Source organism: Orcinus orca, chromosome 3, assembly GCF_937001465.1.
Source record: "Orcinus orca chromosome 3, mOrcOrc1.1, whole genome shotgun sequence".
Classification (NCBI taxonomy): domain Eukaryota; kingdom Metazoa; phylum Chordata; class Mammalia; order Artiodactyla; family Delphinidae; genus Orcinus; species Orcinus orca.
This window is the reverse complement of record NC_064561.1, coordinates 180,916,498-180,941,486: the sequence shown is the minus strand read 5'-3', so window position 1 is coordinate 180,941,486 and position 24,989 is coordinate 180,916,498. Positions and strand designations below refer to the sequence as shown.

General features: G+C 42.2%; 1 protein-coding gene across 6 annotated transcripts in view; it reads left to right on the top strand.

Moving 5' to 3' along the window:
• The first annotated feature begins 2,446 nt into the window (after positions 1–2,446).
• ICE1 (interactor of little elongation complex ELL subunit 1) overlaps positions 2,447–24,989 on the top strand; it is a 58,697-nt gene continuing 36,154 nt past the window's right edge. For 5 of the 6 annotated variants that reach the window (XR_007476227.1, XR_007476226.1, XR_007476225.1 and 2 more), the window contains exons 1-10: positions 2,447–2,779; positions 15,649–15,707; positions 16,349–16,377; positions 18,692–18,716; positions 19,475–19,586; positions 21,134–21,210; positions 22,173–22,210; positions 24,417–24,499; positions 24,717–24,756; positions 24,840–24,896. Coding sequence is in view for 3 of the 6 variants with exons in the window: in XM_049707291.1 (XP_049563248.1) it covers positions 2,696–2,779; positions 15,649–15,707; positions 16,349–16,377; positions 18,692–18,716; positions 19,475–19,586; positions 21,134–21,210; positions 22,173–22,210; positions 24,417–24,499; positions 24,717–24,756; positions 24,840–24,896 (604 nt within the window). In the remaining 3 variants the exon portion in view is untranslated. The remainder of the gene's footprint in view (positions 2,780–15,648; positions 15,708–16,348; positions 16,378–18,691; positions 18,717–19,474; positions 19,587–21,133; positions 21,211–22,172; positions 22,211–24,416; positions 24,500–24,716; positions 24,757–24,839; positions 24,897–24,989) is intronic. The other variant, XM_049707289.1, reaches the window with a different exon arrangement.

Genomic DNA, 24,989 nt, shown 5'->3' with positions numbered 1-24,989 from the left:
AAACCAATTTTTTTTTTTTAATGAGTAGGCTGTGGATATTATTTCTCTATTTTCCAAAGTGGGTAACACCATCAATGAATTGCTAATACCTACCCTCTGTATAGAAGATCCTATGGACTTGGCCCTATCCTTGTCATTTTACACTTAAATTACAGCTAATCCTCTGTAAGGAAATACCAGCTCAAATAGGTCCCTTGCTAGACTTTAAGGCTAGGCGTTTGGTTCCAAAGCCATTGCTCACCACTTTCTGCAGTGTAGACGTTTGCTTGCTTGTTTCCATCACAATGACAAAACAGGTGTGGCCCATCATGTGGGAAAGAGGAAAAATGTTCTTTTCAGCATTCCTTAGCTAGTGGCCAACATCAGTTACCATCATGAACTACAGTGACACTTGTTTCTGTACAGCCCGCCAGGTAAGAATGATTTTTACACCTTTAGAAAGTTTTTCAAAAACAAAACGAATGACAGATATGAAGTAGAGACCTGCATATTTATGGCCCCAAAAGCCTAAAATATTTTACTATGTGGCCCTTTATGGAAAGTTTGCCCACCCTACAATTACACAAACCAGACTTTTCTTTTTCTTTTCTTTAAATATCTTATGAGAAAGGCAGAAGTTGAAACAAATGCACTTCCACTTTTGAATGCAAGTGCTTCTTCTCTTTCACCTGCAGTTAGCTGCAGCAAATTTGACTCACTGACATCCATGGAGCACCTACAGTGTACAGCACTTCGCAGAGTTTAAAAGGAAAAAACACCTCTAAGACATAAAAAGCACCACAGTACAAGTCAAAATGTGGTGTTATAAAAAAAAAAATTGCTCAGTGCTAAGGGATAAAAAGGGACCTAGGTATTACTTGCAGTTGTGGAGGTAAAACGTGGGGCCCGGAACAGGAGGACGACAGACCGTCAAGCTGGGGGAAGACAAGGGCAGGGGCCCAAAGGCAGGAAGGTAGTAGTGAGGGTTCCCAGTTCCAGCAAGGGGAGGTGCGCTGTGTGCGTGGGTGCAGTGCAGAGGGAGATAACGCCGGAGGGTAAGCTGGTGTCTCCTCCACGAAGAGACTCTGGAAAAAACACTCATTTGGGAAACCTTAAATAAAAAGGAAGTTACTCTTAAGACCAGTTGTCTGGGATCGGAAACCAGAAATGGAAAGTCACCAGGACCGCAAGGGCCTCCTTTCCCCTTTCTCTTCCAAGGTACACCTGCTTCCCCGCTGTCCATCTGCTTACTTCTCCTTTCACTTTTAACCCTACTCTTGCTTTCTTCGCATCCCACAGCACCTCTTGAGTACAGGTGTGTCTTAAGTGCCCACGACAGGTAATCTAGGGATCTGCTGGATACCTTGCCCCTCCACCTCACAGCAACCGTCAGCCACAGAGCGTGTAAGCAAGGGCAGGGGTGCGATATTTGGAGAGGAATCCAGAATGCTTTCTTGGAAGGGGTGTTTTCAGTTGCAATTTCCATCCTGTACATTTAGGAAGGAGCGGGTAAGGTCTGGACGTCTCCTTAACACATACAAAGCTTGTACTGAATGCTAAGAAGTTGGACTTTCTAACCAGACGTCGGGAAGCCACGGGAGGCTTCCGAGCAAGGTACCGATGACAGCAAGCTGTGATTATCAAAGAGATTCTGGTGGCGGTGGGTATTGGCATACAGATGGGTAAAACTTCGGTTCAAACAAGAAGATGGGGACCTGAATGTATCCAGGAACTGCAGTCAGGTGAGGATTTTTCTTTTTTCCCTTTCCAAGAGATTTAAAAAATAAGACTTGGTAGTAGCTAGCAATTGGTGGCAGAGCCGCCGAGGATTCGGCCAGGCGCTGTGCTTGGCACCTAGTGGGTGGGCGCCGAGGCTTCAGGGACGCGGCGGGGATGGGTCTGGAATGCGGCCGAGGAGCGCCGGGTCGGACGGCAAGTGGACACAGCAGGCGCTGTCGGGAAGAAAGACGTTCCCGGAGAAAGGACTGGTCAGCGGCGACGACAAACAAGGCGAGGCGCCAACGCGCACCGGGCGCGGCCGGAGGAACCATTCGGTGTCCGCCCGCCGCGCGGGGCGTTGGGAGCTGTAGTCCTGCCGTCTCCTCCTGGACCCGGCCGGACTCGGACAGCGCCCATTCCTCCACTTAAGAATCGCGCACTGACCCGTCCGGGTGCGGGGTCCTTCAAGACCATGAGGCGCCTGGAATGACGTCATTCTCAGGTCACCTCCCCCTCGTTGAAGGTTTTAGGTGTCTATGTGAAGTGTGCCACACAGCAAGCCGGCAATGAAAGAGTAAACGCTACACTGTGGATGAAGGGCCCCTCCGATGTCTCTTCTCTCCTCGACGTTTCCTGCGCACCCGTCTTCTCAGCCGCATCGGCGCGGCTCCTCTCCCTATTTTGCTCAGGCAGCGCCTCAGGCAGCCCCGCGCCGCGGCGAGGGGCGGAGCGAGCCAGGGCGGGGCGGGGTCCTGGCCGGACTGCGTCGCGTTCGGGGGCCGCGCCGGGTATCGTTTCTTTCTAGTGCCCGAGGCAGCTCTGGCTCGGAGAGTGGTTTGTCAGCTCCACGGGGACCTCTGTGCACGGATGGACCCGCCCGGACCCGGCGGGAAGCGGCCTGGCAGGCGGCGGCCCCGGCGGCGTCAGCAGAGGCAGGACAGGGCCGAGGTCGCGGGTCCCTGAGGCGCGCGGGCTCAGCGGGCCCGGCGGCGGCACCATGATGCCGGGCGAGACCCACTCGGCGGCGCCCGGGACGGCGGCGGACCTCTCACGCTGTCAGGGCTGCGCTTCCCTGCAGCAGGTACGGCGTTTCCCCCGGGCCGAGGGTGCGGAGGGGCTGGGCCGGCCGTTCAGGGCTCCGGCTGGGTTCGGGCCGCGCGCGTTAAGCTTCTGCGCGCTGCTCCCACTCCCGGGCGGAAGCCCCCCTCTCCCCTGCCGCCCTTTCCTTTAGTTGCTTTGGAAACGGCTTCCTTTGCGTTATTTAGGTTTAGGATCCAGGATTCATTTACTGGGATGCAGTGGTTGGGGAGCGAGTTCTGGAGGGCCCCCTGCTGCCTTTATGCAGTCTCAGGGCTCCCCAGGGCTGACTTGTAGGTAGATGAGGGATGGTCAAAATGACAAGCAAAGCCACCTTTCCCAGGATAAGCTTTTTTTATTGTGCTGGTCCGTCCTTAAAATGTTTCTTGCCTGGGGGCAGGTTCTTATGCGGCCTGCGGATTGGCCGAGAGGTCGTTCATCGATTAAAGGCATGACGATACTGGAGGTTCCTAACTGTAGCGTGGTCTGTGCGCTACCGTGACAGAAGAGCTGCTAGTGTGTGGCCCCAGGTCTCACGGAGTCGTGGAAATAGTCCCAAGTAGTCGTTTCCAGTAGCCTCTCCCAGCTGTCTGATATCAGGAGTCTCTCTTCTGGCTATCAGTGTCTTTAATGGTAAAGCGGAACTGTCCACCACAGTATTGACATGTAACTAAATTATCACCTATTTTACTTAGTATTTTAGGCACCACGGACATAGTGGTGAACAAAGGAGGTAAGATCTGCTGTCATAAATAAGATACATGTGTGCAAATAGGCCTTTAGAAGGTTTTAAGTGTTAGGAAAATAAAGGAGGAGTTGGAGTGGTGGTTTTGTCTCTTGGCTGGGGTGGCAGCAGGCAGGGTGATTTTGAAGTGGTGGCATTCGGACACCTGAATGATGAGAAGAAGCAGACTGGCAGAGGTGTGAGAGAAGTTTTCTAGGTAGAGGGCTTAACGGGCGAGCGATTATTGACGTGAAACGGAGCAAGGTGTCTTTGAGGAGCAGAACGAAGTCTGCTTGGTGTGAGTGTAGCGCAGAGGGGAGAGCACTGATGAAACCAGAAAGGAATGTAGGCTAGATAAGCTTAGGGTTTTGTTTTGTTTTGTTTTTATTTTAAACTGCATCATCTGTGAACTGATCCCAAACATTTAAGGGCTGAGAGCAGGGGAGGGAGAAAAGAGAGTCATGTGCTGGCACTCTGAAACAGAGGGGCAGCTACTAGTAAAATAATTGTCTGAGCTGAGCTGCCACACGTAGGCATTTAGAACGTGCTTTTGTTTTTTCCCCTCAAAACCCAGGAACGTGAGTGAAGTTCTCTTGACTCTTTCACGAGTTATATTTATTCTTTGGGCCGGTTTATTTACTCAGCAAATATTTATTGATCACCTGTTGTGTTTTAGGCAGTGCAGTTACACAGTGGGGGGGAAAGCGAATATTCTCCATCTCTTGGAGCTTCCATTCTAGGAGGTGGGGGGAGGAGACAGATTAAACAAGTTATGTGAGAAGGTAATAAATGTGCTGGAGATAAAGTGAGCAGAGAAGGGGGGAGAACAAAAGAGTGAGGAAGGGGCCAGGGGCTAGTGGAATTTAAATAGGGCGTCCGCACAGAGGTTGTATTTAAGCAGAGGTGGTGAGAATAAGTTCTGTTGATGTCTTTGAAGAAAAGCATCTCAGACAATAGAAACGTCAGGTGTGGTGGCCTGACGCAGGAGCTTGACTGGTGTGCCCGGGGAGAGCAGGGAGGCGCTGTGGGCATGGTGGAGTGCATGTTGGTGTCTTGTCTGCTTGGGGCTGCTCTAATGAAGTCCCATAACGTGCGTGGCTTGTCAGCGACAGGAATTTATTTCTTACAGTTATGGTGGCTGGGAAATCCAAGATCAAGGGACTGGCAGCTTTGGTATCTGGTGAGAGCAAGATGCCTGGTTCATGCCTTCTTGCTGTGTCCTCACATGGCAGAAGCGGGGAGAGAGCTCAGAGCTCTCTGGGGTCTCATTTATAAGTATACTAATTCCATCCATGGAGGCTTTGCCCTTACGTCCTGTTCCCCTAGCAAAGGACCAATCTCCAAATGGCTAGCATATTGGGCATTGTGTTTTAGCATATGAATTTTGTGGGGAACACAAACGACCTGTAGCAATCAGGGAGTTTAATGAAGTCAGAGAGAAGAGAGCTTGACTGTGGGAGCCCTTAGAGACCATTGTAAGGATTTGGGCTCTTACTCTGAAAGGATAGTGAGTCCTGAGAGGCTTTTGTGCAGCAGAACGACTGGTGTAAATTATCTTGTCCAGTTGTGGATCTGATTTTCCTTCAAAAACCTGGTCTACCCGTAGTAGTCCCCATCTTGGTTCAAAGTAGCAACTGTATCCTTCTGGTAGCTTAGGCCAGAAACTAGATGTCATCCTTGGTTCCTCACTTTTCCCTAATAACCTGCATCCAGTCCATCAACTGATTCTGTTGGCTTCTTTGTTAGCCACCCATTTCTCACCGTCCCCACCGTTTCCACTCTTGTGTGAACTGCTGTAATCTCTGGCCCCGGGGGTTTTTGCAGTAGCCTCCTGTCGCCGCCTTCCTTCCTCCCATGCCACATTCCTGCTACTGGTTCTCAAAACAGCAGTACCAGTTGTCCTGTGAAGTCCCTAAGTCCTGGGGTCTGCAGGCCTTTCTGTAAGGGGCAGCATCGTAAATATTTAGGTGTTGTGGTCTCGTTCACAGATACTCAGCTCTGCCTGCATAGTGTAAAGATGACCACAGATAACACTGAAGGAATGGGTGTGATTATGTTCCATGGAACCCTGATTTGCAAAAACAGGCCAAGGACCTTAGTTTGCAGACCTCTCTCCTAGATTGCAGTACTCCATTGCATTTGGGTTTTCTGTTGCCTGGAATGCATTTTTAGGGGAAGAGAATGGTTAGTTGTGAGTGGAGTCCATGGAACAAGTCTTTAATATTGCAAAGTAAGGCTGGAAAAGTAGGTTCCTGGCAGATTATGGAGGACCTTGAATGGTAACCACCTTAAAGTTTTGTGCTTAATTCAGTTTGCACCATGAAGAGTGAAGGGTTTTGTATGGTTACTACACAAGAGCAGTGTTTGTAGTAAAAATAACCGGTGGCAGTGTGCATGCTGGATTGAGGAGGTAAATGATTTCACTAATGCATGCTAGTGGTAATAAGAGGGTGGCTTAACTGAAGGGTCTTGGGATTGGGAATAGAGAAGAAGAAGGTTCTGAGTGTGAGAAACTGCAAAGAGTGGACAGATCTCGAGTCAGGAAAACAGAAGGTCCAGAGATTTAAATCCTGAGTGACTCTGAGAACTGTGGTAGAGGTAGGAAAACGCAGACACCAAGATGGGAGAGACGTTGGAAATGTAGGAGCGAAGCTTTGGAATGACGTCAGCATAGTGGATTTTCAGCTGTTTTCACATTTGTTTGTAGTGCGAGGTGCTTCCAAGGTACTGTGATATACTTCCAGGGAAATAGTGAAGCAGCCAGGTCAGATGGGCACTGAGTTCATTGTAAGAATTTTATTTGGAGAGGGAGAGAGAATGGAGAAGTGTGTTCTGTCTCTTAAAAGAAAACCAGCGGGCTCATGACTAAGGTGAGCATGGAATGGTGAAGCAAGGAGAAACAGAGTTAAACAGGAAGCATACGGAAATCAGGATGAGAAAGATGGAGGGCTGAGAACAGGCGATGGCATTTGCCAGGTAGAAGGTCCATGATCGGTCACCGGTAGAAAAGAAGTTTCTGCAGGGTTACATAGTGTCACAGCAAGTTCTGTATTTCAACTAAAATTGTACCAGGGAGAAACGGAAGAGGTTCTGTACATAGAGGAGGCATCCTGCTGTATAGCTCTAACACGCTGAGACTTGTGGATCTTGCAGGACATATATGAGCACATTACAAGCGTCTTGCCTGCAGGAGCCCTGGCATCAGTGGCTTCATTCTGAACCTCTGTGGGAGGCTGGCTGTCTCTGTCCCCAGTGGAACAGTGCTGGGGTGCGCTGCAAGTCTTCCTTCCTGTCTCACTCCTCCCTGCCCTCTTTCTCTTTTTTTTTTTGGCCGTGCCCACAGCTTGCGGGATCTTAGTTCCCTGACCAGGGATTGAACCCGAGCCCTCAGCAGTGACAGTGCAGAGTCTTAACCACTGGACTGCCAGGGAGTTCCTTGCCCTTTTTTTCTTTAGTGGGTGCGGAGATACCCACTAGTTTCTCTTTTTCTAGTCTCTCACATCACCGTATCTGTTTGCTCATCCTTATTGGTTATAATGGTTTATCACTGATCTGTAGCCCAGTGTGCATATGGGTTGCCGAGCTTTGGGAATCCTAAACCAAGGTAGATCCTTACTCTGGTGATATTATGTGCAATTAAACAAGTCTTGAGTGGTTTTAAGTCAAGCTGGCATAAGTCCCTTTAATTCTGGTGAAGGAGAGGCCCTTTTATTTTACTAGTTTCAGTCATTGCAGAGTGAAACAGTTTAACTCTCTTGGGAATCCAGGTGGGAGTTTGAAGCACATAGTTACACTGTTTAGCTCATGTAACTAGAATACAGTCAGAACAAATGGTGTTTGGTTGTCCTTGGAGCAGGTTTGAGCGAATTATTTATATAAACTTTTGTTGAACTCCTATTTGATAATCACCAGTGGTTTGAACTTCATCATTTGGAACTTGAAACATACTTGTCCCTAGACATAATGATTTGTAAGTGGTTATAAAGAATGCTTACAAAATTGTAATTCATTCATTTAGTGAACATTTTTTGAGCGTCACTGTGTCTGTGATGCCGTGGCATGTGTTGGAATACAACCATGAACAGAAGAGGCATGGAGCTTGTGTTGTGGCTGAAGTTACGGATGAGTGAAAAAGCAACCACCATATAACTGTAGTGTAATAAGTACGTATAGTTATTGAAAAAAATTTGAGGAAAAGTGGACCTGCATAGGTCAGATACATGTTGGTCAGGGGTCAACTGTACTATTTTAGGGGATGTTCAGGGTAGGTACCCTGGGAGCATCAAGGACGGATGGATGAAGGCTTTGCAGCAGAAGGGAGTCTAGGCCTGAAGGTGGTTTCTTACTAAATAAGAGGCAAGAGATGGAGGGAGAGTATGGACAGAGGGCGCATCATGTCAAAGACTAGGAGGGGAGAATGGAGTCTGTGATAGAGTAAGCACAAAGCAAAAGGCGAGGAGAGGAAAACGAGGCCAGCGAGGCTGGAGCCTGCCTCTCAGCTCGTCCTGGTGGGTGCGCGCAGGTGAAAAGGGGTGGGCTGTTACCACTGTGCCAGAGGGCATCACCGGGGTCCTGTCTAACCGTTCAGAGACACACTCAGCTCTGACGGAGCTCGACCTAGACTCTCAGTTTTAAGTAAGAGCAGTTGATAAGAAGTTAGCAAACAGGAGGAGGAAGTGTGGCTTATCAGAGAGGATTCAAGCTGACCATTTAGCAGATCGCCCACAGTAGAGCAATCAAGGAGATTAGTGTGGTTTTAAAAAAGAATTTATTCTGAAATAATTGAGAACTCATAGGAAAGTTGCCAGAATAGTGCAAAGAACCCTGGTATTCTCTTCACCCCACTCACAGGTTGTCAAGATGGTTGCATTCACTCCATCATGGTGTGCACACACGCACACTTTCCCTCCCCTGCGCACTCCACAGAGTGTTTCCTCGAGACCTGAGCACTTGTCAGCAGAATGAGCCACAGCTCTCCAGTCAGGATGTAAGCCTCGGTGCAGCACTTCCCTGCAGCCCATAGACCCATCCGATTGTGCTTATGGTTAGGCCCAGGTGTAGCTTTTCCCTTTCTGGTTCAAGGTCCTATAAGGAAGATGTGTTGTATGTCATTGTCACGTCTCTTCAGCCTTTTTCCTTTAGTCTTTCTCTGTCTTTCACGTTCAGAGAAGTTTGAGTACAGCCTTGTATCCTCTGCGGAACATTTGGCCAGGTCTGGAGACATTTTTGGTGGTTACACCGTATTAGCGGTCCCAAGACCACACCAGATTCAGTGATTCCCGAGGGGGACTGCTCCAGGGTGTGGTATATTGTAGTGAAAGGATACAAAGGGCAGGCGAGTGGGGTGACGTGCAGAGGAAACCAGGTGAGTGACTTGACTCATGAATTCTTCTAGCAGTGTGTTGTGACACGTGTGACGTATCGTCTACCAGGGACTCTCATTAGAGACTCAGAGCCCAAAGACTGCTAGGGGCTGGTCACGTGGGCACCCCCTGTCTAGCATGTACCAAAACTCCAGACTCCCAGAAGGAAAGCAGGTTTCAGCATCGGCCACACTGCACAGTTGAGGTACAGGGGGCCACTCCTGTCAGTTTGGGGAATGGTGGGAACCCTCCAGAAATCCAAGTTCCCAGACGCCAGCGAAGGGCCCACGTCTCGAGCAGGCCTTTCTAAGGACACCAGTCTCAGGCCGCCCTGTGAACTCTTGTCTGCACCACCCCTTGGGGATGAGGCAGTGCTCTGGACACATCGTGAGTAGAAGCTAGGGAAGCTGGCAGGCCTGTCCGTGCAAAGGGCAGCCCCACAGCTAAGAATCTCCCATCTCCAAATGTTAGTATAATTTGAGGTCGACTCAGGCAATTTAGTTATTCCATTATCATCTGTGTATTTCCTTGTTCGCTCTGTGTCTATGTATTGTACTTAGTGGTTTAGTAAAACCGCTTTCCTAACTATACTGCCGTCTCCTCTGTCCACTTCTCAGCCCCCAGGCCCACTGCGTGCTCCGTGCCAAGGCCCCCTCTCCTCACCCTGTGCGCTTAGCCACCATGTTGATCCCGCTTCCCCGAGAAGGGGAGGGGAGACGGGAAGCACAGAGTGCACTGCCTCTCTTTTCCTCAGTGCTCCGTGCTCACGGTGACGTTCAGGAGGCTGTTGTATGGCTGAAATGCACAGTGTGCTACGGCAGGGGGCGGGGGTATGGGGAGCGCATCTCAGTGGCATGGGGGGCGGGGCGAGGGCTGCTCTGGGAGCTGTGTTAGGGAACATGTGAGCGGGTGAGCGTGATAGAGCTTGAGGAGCTTGGCCCGAAGGCAGAGAAAAACAGAAGGTGGGAGTTAGGACAGCAGAAAAGATAAATAAAGCTTTCCAGTAGATGTTATAATAGAAGTTCCAGGAGGAGAGGACAAGACTGCAGGGAGAGAAGCTGTAATCAAAGACGCCAGGCCACCTTCCCCTTGCCTGGAGAGGAAGAACAGCACCCTGGACCCTGCGTCCTTCCCTAGAGGCTGGACAGCAGTAGGGAGGGCACATGGTGTGTGTACTCATAAGTGACCGTGAGTCAGAAGGGCCCTACTGCCTTCCACCTAGACACAGCCCATTCAGCATTCACAGTTCTGAGATCCATTAGAGACCTTGATTGCAATCAGCCTAAGTGACCTTTGAATCAGATTGGAGAAAAACCAAAGAATGTTTTATTAGGACACTGCAGTAACAGACCAGATTCAAGCTGCCACTCAGCCAGGCCATAGGAAAACAGTTAGGGACTGGAGTGCTGTAGGAAACTAAGACGTTGTCCTCACTCAGTTTGTGTTTTATTTTCCTGTGTAATGCTATGTTTTTTAAGTCTTTAAAATGAGAATTATACATGAGCATAGTTTAGAGAGACAGCTAGATGTACAGAATTTGTTAGCCCCCAGCCAGCCTGTCCCCGTTCCCTAGAGATACCACTTTTGTTTGCACTCTGTGTGTTTCATCTGGTTAAATAATAGATGTATATTGCTGCTGCTTGTTTTTCAGTTTTAGGCATATTGTTTGATTTCTGACTTCGGAAGGTGAGGATTGAGCTGTCTTTCTGCCCTGTACCCCAGCACCCCTGAGCATTCCCTCCTGCCCCCCGCCCCCCAAAAAAAAGTCCTCTCAGTGTAGCTGTGAATTTCCCTTAGGTCACTATTTGGAGTTGACATCATTATGACCATTTGTTTTTCAGAGCCAAACTATGGAGTAACTTAGGATGATTTTTCCTTACCTGTGTGTTTTCTTGTTTCCCCGATTAATGCCTATTTCCTTAATTCAGTGTTTTCATCTTGAAAATGCTAATGAGTGTTCACTATGCGTCAGAGACTGTTAAACACTTTATATGGCTCATTCTATTTAACCCTGATAGCAAGCCAGTTACGTAACCCCCTACCCCCGAAACACACACCCAAACCAGTTTCAGTCTCCTTATCTATAACATTGGAAATAGTACTGAGGCAGGGGTAAGTTAAGTCAGTTTGCCCAAGGCACCCTTCCAGGAAGTGGTGGAACAGGAATTTGAATCCAGCTGTGTCTTACCTCTAGAGCCTGAGGTTTCTGGAATGTCTCTGGCACAGTTCTTGACATTACAGAATGGCATCTGGAAGCAAGCCTGGGAAGATGAGATTGACTAGCAGAGAACTCGAAAGAGAATGGGAAAAGAAGGAGGTTGTTTAAAAAAGAATCCATTTAGGGCTTCCCTGGTGGCGCAGTGGTTGAGAGTCCGCCTTCACGGACCGGGTTCGTGCCCCGGTCCGGGAAGATCCCACAGGCCGCGGAGCGGCTGGGCCCGTGAGCCGTGGCCTCTGAGCCTGCGCGTCCGGAGCTTGTGCTCCGCAACGGGAGAGGCCACAACAGTGAGAGGCCCGCGTACCGCAAAAAAAAAAAAAAAAAAAAAAAAAATCCATTTAAATGCGTGATGACGCTACGTGGCGCTTGCAGTTCTCTGCCAGTGAGGTAGAAATATCATCTTAATGCCTTCATTCCACCAGATAATTCTGTCGTTTTGTTCTTAAGGGAAAAAAATCCCCTTCTGGGCCTTTAGAGCTGCTCCAGTCTGGTGTGCAGCTGTCTTTCTGGATTCTCTTTACCTCTGTTCTGCGTCCGCCTCGTCCTTTCTCAGTTTACTCCAGGATTTGGGTGGAGTGTGTCCACATCCTTTGGCACCTTCCTGAGCAAGGGTGTCTGGGAAGTGAGTTTGTGGAGACTCCAGGTTTGAGAATGTCTGTTTTGCCATCATGACTGGCTGATAGCTTGTGCAGAATTTTACCTTGGAATTCATTTTCCCTCAAAATTTTGAAGGCTTGCTTTCTAGGTCTCTAGATGATAGTTGAAGTCTAAAGCCATTCTGATTCCAGGTTCTTTGTACATGACTTGTTTCATTTTGATTTTTTTCTGTCATGATTCTCATAGGATCTTTGTTTTGTCTGATGCTCTGAAATTTTGTGCTTATGTTTCATGGTTTATATCCAGTTTGTATTGATGTGCTGGGCCCTTTCAATTTAGAAACTTCTGGCTTCAGTTCTTGGTTTTTTTCTTCTTGAATATCAGTATTTCTTCAATGATCTCTCCATTTTTCCATTCTTCTCTTACTGGAACTCTTGTTGGGCATGTGAGACTTCTTGCACTGACAGTCTGATTTTTATTTTTTCTTCATTCTTTCCTACATCTGTGTTTTGTTTGTGTTTAAATTTTGGAGGACATTTTTTCAGCTTTATCATCAAATCTTCTGAGTCTTTTATTTTGCTTCCCTGTTTTTAATTTAGTTATAACAGTTTTATTGAAGTGTCATTCACATACCATAAAGTTCATCCTTTTAATATGTACAGTTAGGTGGTTTTTAGCATATTCACAGTTACACAACCTGGTCGCCACTTGTAAAACATGTTTACCCTGCCCCGTGCCCCTGCCAAGAAACCTCTTAAGCATCAGCAGACATCCCCCTTCCCCAGCCTGCAAGTCCCTGGCTATCGCTAGGCTACTTTCTGTCTCTCTGCATTTGCTTGTTATGGACAGTTCATATGGATGGAATCATGCGGCCTATAGCCTTTTGTGACTGGCTTCTTTCACTGAGCAGGTTTTCAAGGTTCATCCACATTGTAGCATGTGCCACTCATTCCAGTTCATTGTCAGATATTCACATTGCATGGTTGTACCACATTTTATTTATTCATTCATCAGGTGATGGTTCATCCATTTATCAGTTGCATTTCCACTTTTTGGCTAGTGTGAATAAATGCTCCTTTAAATAAGAGTGTACAAATGTGGTATGGGCATGTTTTCAGTTCTCCTGGGCATATACCTAGGAATGGAATTGCTAAATCATCTAATTAACTGTTTAGCATTTTGAGGAGTGTCAAATTATTTCCACAGCAGCTGCACATTTCCTGTTCCACCAGCAATGCTATGAGGGCTCCAGTTGCTCTGAATCCTCACCAGCACTTGTTATTGTCTGTCATTTTGATTTCAGCCATCCTAGTGGGTGTTTGTTTTTAAATTTTAAAAACTTTTTGAAAAACTTCTAAGAACTCTGAGTATTCCTTTTAAAAATAGCTGCTTGTTCTTGTTTTATGAAAATAACATCATTTATCTCAGGTCATGTTAATTAGTACCTTTAAAGGTTTCTCAGTTTTTGTCTACTGCAAGTTGCTTTGGTTCATTTTGTTTTGGTCTCTCTTTCATATTACAGGTTCCTGTCTGATGTTTGGAAATCTTTGATTGATTGTTCATATTAAGAGTGGTAGCTAATAGAGCGGTGGCTGGCAATGCTGAGTGTTGTGGGTTTTTGGACCCTGAGCTTCATTGCAGTAGGTCTGGGTGGGCCACTTCTTGACTGAAGAATATCTCATGTTGCTACTTTAGATCTTGTCTCCAGGCTGGTTAGATTTCCTCAGAGAAAGGGCTTCTAGTCTCCTGCCTGGAGGGCAAAAGGATTGGCTGCCACTGTCTGGGAGCTTAATGGGGAGAAGCAGGCGGTCAGTATCAGCGCAGTGTGCTTAGATGTACCTGGTACCTCTGTTTTTGGTGCATTCCACCTGCCCCAAGTGTTCACAGTGTTCTAGGCAGAGACTTCTTCAAAAAGCAGACCTCCTCCTGCTGGCTGGGGGTGGGGCAGTTTCCTGGTAGCAGAGCAGAGTGGGGATTTGAGGGTTCATGCTTACCAGGAAGCTTGCAACTAGTTATCTTCTTAGCGCCCCCCCGTCCAACCTTCCTGAGGACCCTAGCCCCTCCGTGCTTGTTGAAGTTTTGTAGTGTAAACTGAGAATTGAGTGGTTTACCCCCCACCCTCGCCCTGCCCACCTCTCCTGGGTCTGCTAAATCTGTATTCTCAAGTCAGCTTTCCTGTGTTCCTTTGTCTTTTATCCGCTTCTCATCCTTGTGGGTTTGGCCTTTTGGGAAAAGAAACCCCTTGACTTCAGTTTTAGCTGGTTTTAGGGAGGGAGTAAAAGCAGATGCATTATTTACCCTCTCTGCCTAGAAATCTGCTGTGTAGAATTTATTTTTTACATAATGAAAGATTTTTTTTGAATGTGGAAAGCCAAATACACTAAAGTTATTGAATAGTCCATTCATTGCCCTTTGATTTATAATGTTCAGAGTCTCTACTGTACCCAAGAATCAATTCTAGAATAAAGATAGAAATAGGAAGAAAGGGCATAAAAGTACTAGAAAAACATGTGGAAGACTCCTTATGATTTAGCATCTTAAGTGGGGTAGAGCCTTCTAAATATATTAGGAAACCAAAATTTAAGAAAAATGACAAATTCAACTAAGTGAATATTTGAAACTACTGTATTCATATATAGTTGTATTTTAATGATCAATTGAGAAACATACACGTGTATATATTTGTAACTTTTGGACCAGATGTTACTGTTCCTCATATATTGCAGCTCATAAGAAAAGTGCAACCACACCAATGAGCAAATGATATAAGGGGCCGTTTTTCTTACTAAAAGAAAAATGATGAGGAGATAAGGAAGATTTCTCAGTATCACGCATAAAGAAATATAAATGAAAAATATGTCTCTGAGATTATCAAAGCTCCCAGCTATCACTAATGCAGGGAACCTATTTGGACTTTATCCTAGGGGAAACTAGAAGTGTCTCCCAGAGAACTGGGCAAGGAAATACATTGCCTGTTGTTAGTAAAGACTGAAAAGGACCTAACTGGCTTTCAGTGGAGAATTGGTGAATTGAGTACATCCAGACGTATTTTAAATATATAGTGATAGTTCTGAAAGAATATATACAAAAAGTAACAGTGATTTTTGACAGGTGTTGTGATTATGAGATAACATATACTTTTTACTTTATATATTTTAATGTGTAGATTTTTTTATTTTAGTAAATATGTTACATGTATGACGGCAAAGAAAATGCATATATTAGCATGAAGGAAAATAGTTCTGTAATTCTGAAAATTAGATTACCTAGATAGAAAAAGATGTTTTGGAGATAATTAATGAAAAATAAGTTCTTATTTCTGAAGTTTATCAGTGAAAAAAGGAGACATTAAAGGAAAAAGTCACTTAAAGAAAAGAAAATCTGTTCAGTTTTAAATTTTAGGAACATTTTGAACAGTATAACTAATGTTTTTTTTCTGTCAAGTTGATAGCAGTAATTTAGAGCCACATTTGCAGTTTGTCCCTAAAGTGTAACATAGATCCTTATAAAAAGAAGTTTCACTTAATCTTGACCCCATTTTAATATTCCTGTGTGCTTTTCCCATGTTATTTTTATGCTGTTTTTAATAATTTACGTGTATTTTTGGATTAAGTCCTTTCGGAAATAATGTGAAGTGTAGACTGATGGTCAGTAGTAATCAGTGAACTAAAGTAATGAATATTTATTGAGTTCTCGCAGTGAAAAAGCACACATAGAGCATCAGTACAACTGCCTTGCTGTTAGAGTGACATCATTCAGGTAAAGAAAGAGATTCAGAGAAATGCAGCATGGGCTCAAGGTCACATAGAATCTCTGTGGGTTTATACTCAACATAAATAATAGATTTACATATTTCCATGTTTATATAATATAGTGAACAGTATGTTTATATTTTATAATGTTACAGAAAAAATAATAAAGTAGTTTATATTATAAAAGCAAATAGCTAACTGTAGCTTTTTTTCTTTCAGAATTTAAATGAATATGTTGAAGCATTAATTACCCTGAAGCAAAAAATTATTAATACAGAGTGAGTATGTTTTCCTCTGTTTGGCCGAACTTCGTGAACCTGACATACAAGCTGGAGCAGATGGTGGTGGTGTTAGACCCCCTCGGGCTGAGAGTGGAACTGGGATTGCTCACCTGGTGCCTGTGTGGTGTGGGTTATAATGGAACTCCTCAGGGCCTGCCCCAGGCCCTCGGCAGCCAGAGCGCAGAGTCCTAACCACTGGCCCGCTGGGGAGTTACCAGTGCTCAGACCTTTACAGCAAGGCTCAGCGGTTAGAACATGATTTTTGCTAAACTGGAAATTTTTTTTAAAGCTGTTTTCTGTCTTTAAAGCCTTCTTAGCTTTAGGACTGGACATCAGATTTCTTTGTAGTAAATTTCCTGGTGTCATTGTTTTTTTAATCCTGTGAAAGTTACAAGAATTTGTAGGCAAAGATATTATTTAGATCATAGGAATTTTAACTTAAAAACTCATGTATCATTGCAGTGCTTTTAAGGAATTTAAGGTGATATGTATATGTGTGTGCATATGTTTAATTAATTAAACATAAATTTGTTGCAGGAAACCTAGGAAGAAAGGTGCCTTGTACATTTGGAAACGTGATTTTAACATAGTGTGTTTTCTAGATTGAAAAAGTAACATAACTCTTTTCTTTGTTACAGTAATTTGTTGACAGAATATCAGAAGAAATGTGATGATATCCTTTTACTGGCTTTTTCGTTGGAATTTTTAAGAATGTAAAGGAATGTGAGACATTTCATACTTACTCTTTGGAAAGCGGTGCTTACAGGCTCCAAGTAGGAAGTGCCCCTGACAAGCGCAGTTGAGCAGCTGTCTTCTACTCATAACACACATTTAATGGTCAAGGCTGCTGGCCTCCTTGTTATAGAATGTGTTTTGTTTTTGTCATTGGTTTTGATTTTCTTAAGGTTTCGTAATCTTTTTAAAGAGTAGGTCTTTTTCATTTATACTGAGGACATGACCTGTGCTCTTTAGGTTTAGGAATAATGTGAAGCTGAATACGATGCTATGAGACTATTTTGGGATTTCTATAAGGAGTGCACTGTAGGAATATTCACAATGTAGGAAAATTAACTTTTGTTAATTAGTTTTGTGACTTGTAGAGAATTAATGAATATATCCCAAATCATAGTGTAAGTTTGTATCCCCAGGACAGTCCTTGGTCTCTGTGTCACCGTTTTGTCCAGTAGCCGTTTAGAGCACCTGCAGGCCTCTGTATTTTCTTGGCAGGGCGGAAGTAGTGTGCACAATCATTCCTCCCACATCTTTTGGTGATACTTACCTGAATTAAGTGTCTCCTGTGACAGTAAACACACATACATGTGACCCGCAGCCTTAACTTCAGTATTGGAGCAAATAACTGCTATTCAACTCTGGCAGTAACCTGAGGCCTGTTTCAATATTATTTCTGGCATTCCTAAACTTATATGTAATCACCAGTTATTTGTTTGTGTTGGTACCATTGTATCTAATTTGTGTGATTAGAGGAATAAAATCAAGGCACAGCATTTCGATTTATTTTTAGTATCTCAAGTTTTACATTCAAAAAAATAGGTCTTTGAAAATCTCCTCTTGTGCTTTATTGAAATTATCAGTCTGTTTAACTATAAATGTATGTTATTGCAAGAGTAATATCTTTGATTTTGAAAGCTGTACAGAAACAGTTATTATAAACACTTATAATTAGCTAAATAGGGAAATAGGCAGTTAATTCCAGTATTAGGAAAATATGTGTTCATTGTATCCTTTTTGGAGAAAATGGTATGAACTTTTTGAGGTAATTACAAATGTAAGCTAGCAGGGAAATTATTGATTTACTTTTCTAAAATTTATAAAATTAAAAAAATCAAAATTGTTAGAGTAATTTATTAAAAATTGATAAAACTTTTTGATTATTCTTGAATTTCCCTTCTGCAGTGTGCTAATCTGCTTCAGCCTCAACTATAGGTAAATATAGATTTTTTTTTTTTAAACACATCTGACTTCTGCTCACAATATGTATTCATTGTACCTCAAGTATGCAGTTGTTTGCTGTACAACCTGAGGTGCCAACGTTGTAGGTTTAATATGGCTTCTTGTGTGACTCGATTCTTTACTCTTTTGTGTAATTCTGACTGTTTTGTTGTTTATTAGTTCCTCTTTGTACAGGGCAAGAGTATATTTTATTTCATCAGATATTTTTTGAATTTTTCTTTCTTGCAAAGACTGCAGTAATTTAGGGTGAAACTCCTTAATCTTCAGAAGTTTACATTCTAATAGAGGAGGGTACAGATGTGTTGTGACCAACAGACATTTCTATATTGTGATATGAGAGTAGGATTTGACAGGTGGTAAAACTTAAAGGAATGACTTTTTGCTGTCTTAGAACATTTTACTGGCAGCATGATGGGAAATGAGGTTACCAAATTGCGCAGACTGAAAAAGTGAAAGGTTTTCCAGATTTTATGTTCTCCCTGTATTTCTTTTCTCATTGCTCGTTAAATACACACATATATATATATATATATATTTAATTCATTCAATATTTATATTCATTAAATATATATATACACACATATATACGTGGTTTTAGTAAGTATGTAACTCTTATTTGCTGGAGTTGAGCTCTGGACTCTGAGAAAAGAAGGACAGGATGTTTGGGTATTCTGATACATACAGGATTCAAGGTAGTTTTCGTTAGTTGCTTATTGCATTGTCTTTATTCTTGGAATTTAATATTAATCGTATAGTTAATCAAGAATCTTTTTTAATTTATAGAAGTACATATTTTGACTTATGGCACATGTTATGATTAATAGGAGTAACTCAGTAAAAAGCTTTATCATATGTTGTAGATGGAACTTTGTTGTTTTTTAAGAATTATGATTTTGCCTGTATGTATACTGAACACAGATTATTGGAGTTTTAAGGTGAGTTTTATCTTCAGACAAGATGCAATTGTTTTATCGTCAGTAGATAAAATTGTCACAGTTTTCTTTAACAAGTTTTACAGCTGCAGTTTGCAAGAAGGTAAGCTAGCTGCCGTTTTCCTAGTCTATTTGGGGTAGGCGCTGATCGGACTAGATGTTTACACAGATTCAACAAAGTGCCACATAGAATTGACCCATTATGTAGACTGTTTCTTTGATGCTTATAATAGAAGAAGATTCACATTTTCCTTACCATTAAATTGTCCAATTGAATTTCTTACCGAGGTCTTAAATTACAGCCCAGTGTTTGATTTTTCAGTAAATTTTACAGATCTCGTGGCCACTGAGATGAAGTTTATTGCTATCAGTTATTGTTGTCTCTGTGAATTGGATAATTTAAAGTGGTTGTTTATCCTGTATATTTTGATCAATTTAAAGTAGTCTTACTTAGAATTTAGTAATGTTTTATACTCTGATTACATTTGTCAATTAGAAGAAGGCAAAATATGGTTATAAAATGACCACACAGTTGCCTATCATTGAATTGAAATCAGTGGTGATGAACTCAGGATTGAAGAGCCAGATCACCTGGCAGATCATCCAAGTGTTCTTGTATTCTCCAGCAGATTGAGAGCCTATTGCGCTTGCTTCTCATATGGTTTTGGATGTACTTTTATTAGAAATAGACTCATGTCAGAAATAAAAAGTGATACATAATCATTTTGGTACAAATAGAATGCATTTAAAAAGAGAGATTCTTTGTTTTTAGGTAGAAATAAAATTGAAACCAGTAGATACATTTAATAATTCACTGTAGATACTTTTGCATAATAACGTTAATGCATTGTCCATTTTTAGAGAGAATATTACTCTGCATCACCAAGTGGAACAGATGCTTCAAAAAATTTCTCCTCTGCAGAAGTGTCAGGAAGAACTGGGATCTTTAAAAGCAGAGTTAGAAGAGAAAAAGGTACCTAAAGTAATTTTCCTACAGAAGGTTGTCGTCAGTAAATTAAGATCTACTTATTTACTATAATTGGGATAAGGGGACATTTTATGCCTTAACAAAGGACATACATGATAGTCAAGACTCTAAGTGTATTGCTATACTTAGAGAACATTGAATTAGTAGATTGATGGCTTGGTCCTTACAGTAATTATTAGTAATTAATGTAATGCTGTATTAGTTGCTTATGCTTTTTGAGAGGTTCAGTAGAGGAACCTTTTTAGCTATGAATTTTTATGACTTTATGTGCCCTGCATTGCTTGCCTTTTCCATTTTTCTTGCTGTAAGTGTAAAGTAACCTGCAAAAGTTCAAACTTAAATTACAGAAATTATGTTTTCCATTTCAAAACCCAGTTGCACTAAGTAAAACTATTTTAGATGCTATAAACTTACTTTTAATATAAATTTTGTTTTATTGGAGCCTTAGAAGAGAATTCATGGCTTTTACAAATTAAAATAAACTCTGAAGCCAGTGAAGTTAGGTGGTTAGCATTAGGCAAGTCGTAGCCAAGCCAGAATGATTGCTGGCTCCTCGGTCTGATAGTATTTGTGCCTCCCAGTCTTCAGATTGTTTCATTTTAGGATGCCATGCACCTCTCTGAGGTTTACATACTCAAACAGTGGTCGATTTTCCTATTTCTATAGAAATTATTATATATTTAACTATGCGGTGAAAATTAAACAGAAACAATCAAGATGTTGAATTTTGTCTACCTCTGACTACAAAGTAATCTCATCAGCCATACCTGAGAGGAAACATGAACACTGGAATCACAGCTGAATAATAAACCTAAATAGTCGCTCTTTCACTGTGACGTTCAAAGAATTACTCAGTGTCTGGATCCTCAGACCCCTCATCTGTAAAAAGGGGTCATAAAGCCCGTCTCTCAGAGCTTTGGCGACCGAAGAGCTATACACATTATATTGTACTGTGTTATCAGGCTCAGTATGTTTCTTTCCCATTCCATAGTGTCCATAGGGTATACATATTGATTGGTGTTAACATATTTTCCCCAATTATCATTAAGTATAATGTTTTATTTTATATTTTTGCATAGTAGTAATAATAGCTTATATTTATTACCTCTAAAATTTCTTTAGGTTTTGTTGAATTTTAATTGGCTGCAACAAAAATATTAGCTATTCTATATTATGAAGATTTGGGGTTATTTTAAAATTAGTATATTTTAAGTTTTATAGCTCTGTTTGATTAGACTGTTTTATCATATTACCTCTGTTTAGAATCTGGTTATATCTGTTAAAATGTTCAATGAATTGTACTTTGGTTTCCTGCCTAATCATATGTATTCATTTGGTTAATTTCATACTATTAAGTGATAATAATTTAGCTTATCGGGGTCAAAATCCTTGTCACTGGTGGTCAGTGACTTTCAAATTGTTGAGATATACATATATGTGTGTGTATATATATATATATATATATACACATACATATATACACACACACACACACACACACACACACACACACACATTTATTTCCTTTTTAGAGTTCTCTGAAGTTGTATCAGGATACTCATCAGGAATATGCTCGTGTGAAAGAAGAATGCTTGAAAACTGATGCTCAGTAAGTATTTCTGAAATTAACTGTGGAAATAGTGTTTTCAACTTTGAAAATGTTTAATGCTTAAATCAGTAGTGTTTCTCTTTTCTCTGTCTTTGGGTATGTTGACCATAATTAACTGGGTGATCTTGAACTAGTCTCACAACCTTGGTTTCCATATCTGTAAAATGGAAATTATACCTATGTTGAAGGATTAATAGGAGTAAATAAGCCATCTTATGTTAAAGGCCTGCACAAAGAACTCCATAAAAGTTTTTATGTCTATATGCATACATGCTTGTGTGTCTGTATTTTGTTTTCATAGAGAAGACATGATTATCGTCTCACTTCTTTGTACCATTCCTTTAATAGATATCATATGGAATGGGTGTCTGTGTTCCATTAATGAAAGGGGCTCTTCCAGGGAAGTCAGTTGATTGTTTTGAAGTTTAATACTATATTCACATTGTTTACAAAACTCGTGAGCTACACATACAGTAGTTTAATGTAGATGCGATGTCACAGTAATTCAGAGACTTTCTCAGAGGGTTTCCTACCTTCTCTGCCTCAGAAGTCTATCCTAAAACAAGTGCAGTTTTCTGGCCACTGCCTCCTGTAAGATGGTGGTATGGCCCTTGCCTGCCTGTGCTCCTGAAAGCAACCGCACCTAGTCAGGTGCTGGACTGAGGCCAGGATGCCACCTGGACGCATCAGCTTGGCTCAGAGATGAGCCACACAGGCACGATATGCCGCAAAAATGCAGAGTTTTAAAAATCCATCTTACATATATTACACACTAAATAGCATACTGTTCTTTCTGAAGTTTACCTTCAAAACAGTTGCTGGTATTTTTAATGATTGATGTGTTATATTTGTTGTGACTAACATTTTCTTTATTATGTAAATCTCAATAATTTAAAAAATCATGTATATCACAAATTGTGAAGTTACTTTTTTTTAACCATTTTAATTTATACAATTATCAGGAAGAAGAAACTAGAAGCCAAGGTGAAGAAGCTGGAAGGTAATTAGCACTCTTGTCGTCCAGCTAATGGAAGTCATTGTCTTTGTGTGAATGATTGGTAACTGTACAAGGCTGTAGTACTTGGTCAAGTAGTTGAGTCCTGTTTTTGATGGTGCATCCCTGGATGAGTGTATTAAGGGTACCGTTAGGAAGAAGGTTGAATACTGTACTTCTCTCAGTTACTGGATAGACATGGAAATGGAATGTGGCATATCCTTGAAGTGTTCACTCAAAATAATAACAGCCCGTACTTTTACTGTAAAAAGCAGCGATCAAGAAACGGACTTAAATTTTGAAAGTTGAATCTCATGGGGCCCTCTCATTTTTTACTAACGAAATAAATGGTTAGTAGAAAAGGATACTACTTTTAGTACTGAGAAACTTGATGTATTTGGATGGTTGTGACACACTCATGATGGAGAGATTTCTGTGAGATTCCCTACACTGGGAATTTCCACTGTGTCCCTGCCCACCACCCCCCTGCCCCCGGCACCCCACGTTTGCTCAGGGCCTTCTGTCTACACTGAGCAGGCAGAGGGCCACACGAGAGTCTGCTCAGCCCTCCTGTGGCAGCTAAGAGCCCTTTTAGGAATTGAATCCGAGATTTTTTCTTCTGTTTTCTCCTCCTTATTGGGTGGTTGTGACGTGGAAATAACATCAAGTAGAGACAAGTGTGACCTGCCAGCCCATCCCTGATCCCCTCCTCCTTTCTCTCCAGTGTGGGCTGGGGCTGCCCTCGTAGCTGTGGGGCTCACGGACCTGCTCTTTGCCCTGTCATCACTCCCGTAGTCCTCTGCTTCAGAGAATGGGTTTTTTTTTTTTTTAATTGAAGTATAGTTGATTTACAATGTTGAGTTAATTTCTGCTGTACAGAGTGATTCAGTTATACATATATAAACATTCTTTTTTTTAATATTCTTTTCCATTATGGTTTACTACAGGATATTGAATGGTTTCCCTGTGCTAGACAGTAGCACTTTGTTGGTATCCAGTCTGTATATGATAGTTTGCATCTGTTAACCCCAAACTCCCACTCCATCCCTCCCCCAGCCCCCATTGGCAACCGCAAGTCTGTCGAAGAACAGTTTATTTTCATTTCGAGTGTGAAGTGAGAATTTGAATAGAAGTTGCTGAATATATTTCCAGTCATTAACTTGCCTGAATTGAGCCCAGTTTTTCAGACTTAGTTCTAAATGTTTTGCTAACAAGTTTTCCTCTGATTTGGTGGTTGCACAAACATTGAGTGTGGCAGTAAGTACAACATCACTGTGTTCTTTCGCAGTACTACCTTCTGTTGCTACTGTGTGGAGATAATGTCTATTTAAGGAAAAATTTTAAAGGGATCTAAAATGCCTGTGAGACTATATGAAGCTTTTACAGCAAACTTCCTTTGAAGCGAAAGTGTATTTCCCATGTGACAAAAATATTTTTCCAGTAAGTGACAGGGCTAATAATCAGGTAAAGAAATACTCAAGTTTGTTAGAGGAATCAGGAGAGGATTGTTACTGTGGTGTTTATAGGATTTTACTTTTCATAGCAATTGTATATGAACATATTCAGATAAAGTCAATACTGCTCAGGTTCTTAATAGTATATTTGAACCATTCAGAACCAAAAACTCGAGTTAAGAATTTGCTCTAGATCCACAGGAGAGCTATAAAAATACCTTAAAAGTAGATCTATGTAAAGATATAGGGACTTAGAATGAGTTGGCTTGATGCAAGGGAACTCCAGGCAGGAAGGAGTAAAAATATAGTAAACATTGAGAAGATTGTCCCTTCCCCCAAATGAAGAAAATGGTCTTAACTATTGCTTGATAAAATCACAGTTCTAAATCTCTAAAACTTGAATGTTCCTGATTGTTGAAGAACAAGGGGACCACAGCCTCTCCCTCTAAAGATCTTGTACGTTGGCTTGTTGCCTGACTAAAGGGTCGGGGTTGGCTTGTTTCAGGATTGGAAAGGAGTCTTAGGGCCTATATGCCAATTCTTCAGTTTTGTAGATAATAGTTTAAACAAAAGTGTTCCTGCATTTATCCCTGATTCTGATAGAATACTGAAAGAACAGTAACTTTTTACAGAATTTGTTTCAAATTTTAAGAAATGAGGAAAGCTCTCAGTAGTTTATTTTGAGAACTTCATTAATGGCAATTATAAATGTGGTAAATTACTTTTCTCTCTTACTTCACTGCACTCTTTAAATAAAGAGGCTGCTGTCAAGCAAACTCAGGACTTCAAGCAACTAAGGAATGAAAAGAAAATACTTGAAAAGGAATTTAGGAAGACACAGGTAATAGATAACAGCAGTGCCCACACATGTTCAGATCTTCCCTCCGGGACTCCTTGGGTCCTCTGTAAGCCCCGTGGGTCCTCGTCATGAGGAGTCACACGTGAGGCCCCCAGCTGAGGGCAGTCAGCAGTGCCCCTGGGTCGCCCCCTCTTACATCCCGTCTAGAACTAGCACTCCTTTATCCACTGCAAACACTGCTCGTGTTTTGTTTTCACAGGAAAAGCTTGATGAATTTTCTAAACAGAAAAATGAAAAGGGTGAGTATTCAGTTAATGCTTACTTAAGAATTCTATTTTGACACACAGTATTCTTTTCTAACTGTTTTTTCCCCACATTTTAGAGTTGAGACATATTGGAACACAAATTTCAAGTGATTCTTATGGAAGCATCGATAAAAGTAAGTATTCTGCAAATTTAGTTTCAATCTCTTTGCCTTTCTTTTAGTGGTTTGGGAGGTTGCTTGTTACTCTTACCTATAATTGTGGGAATT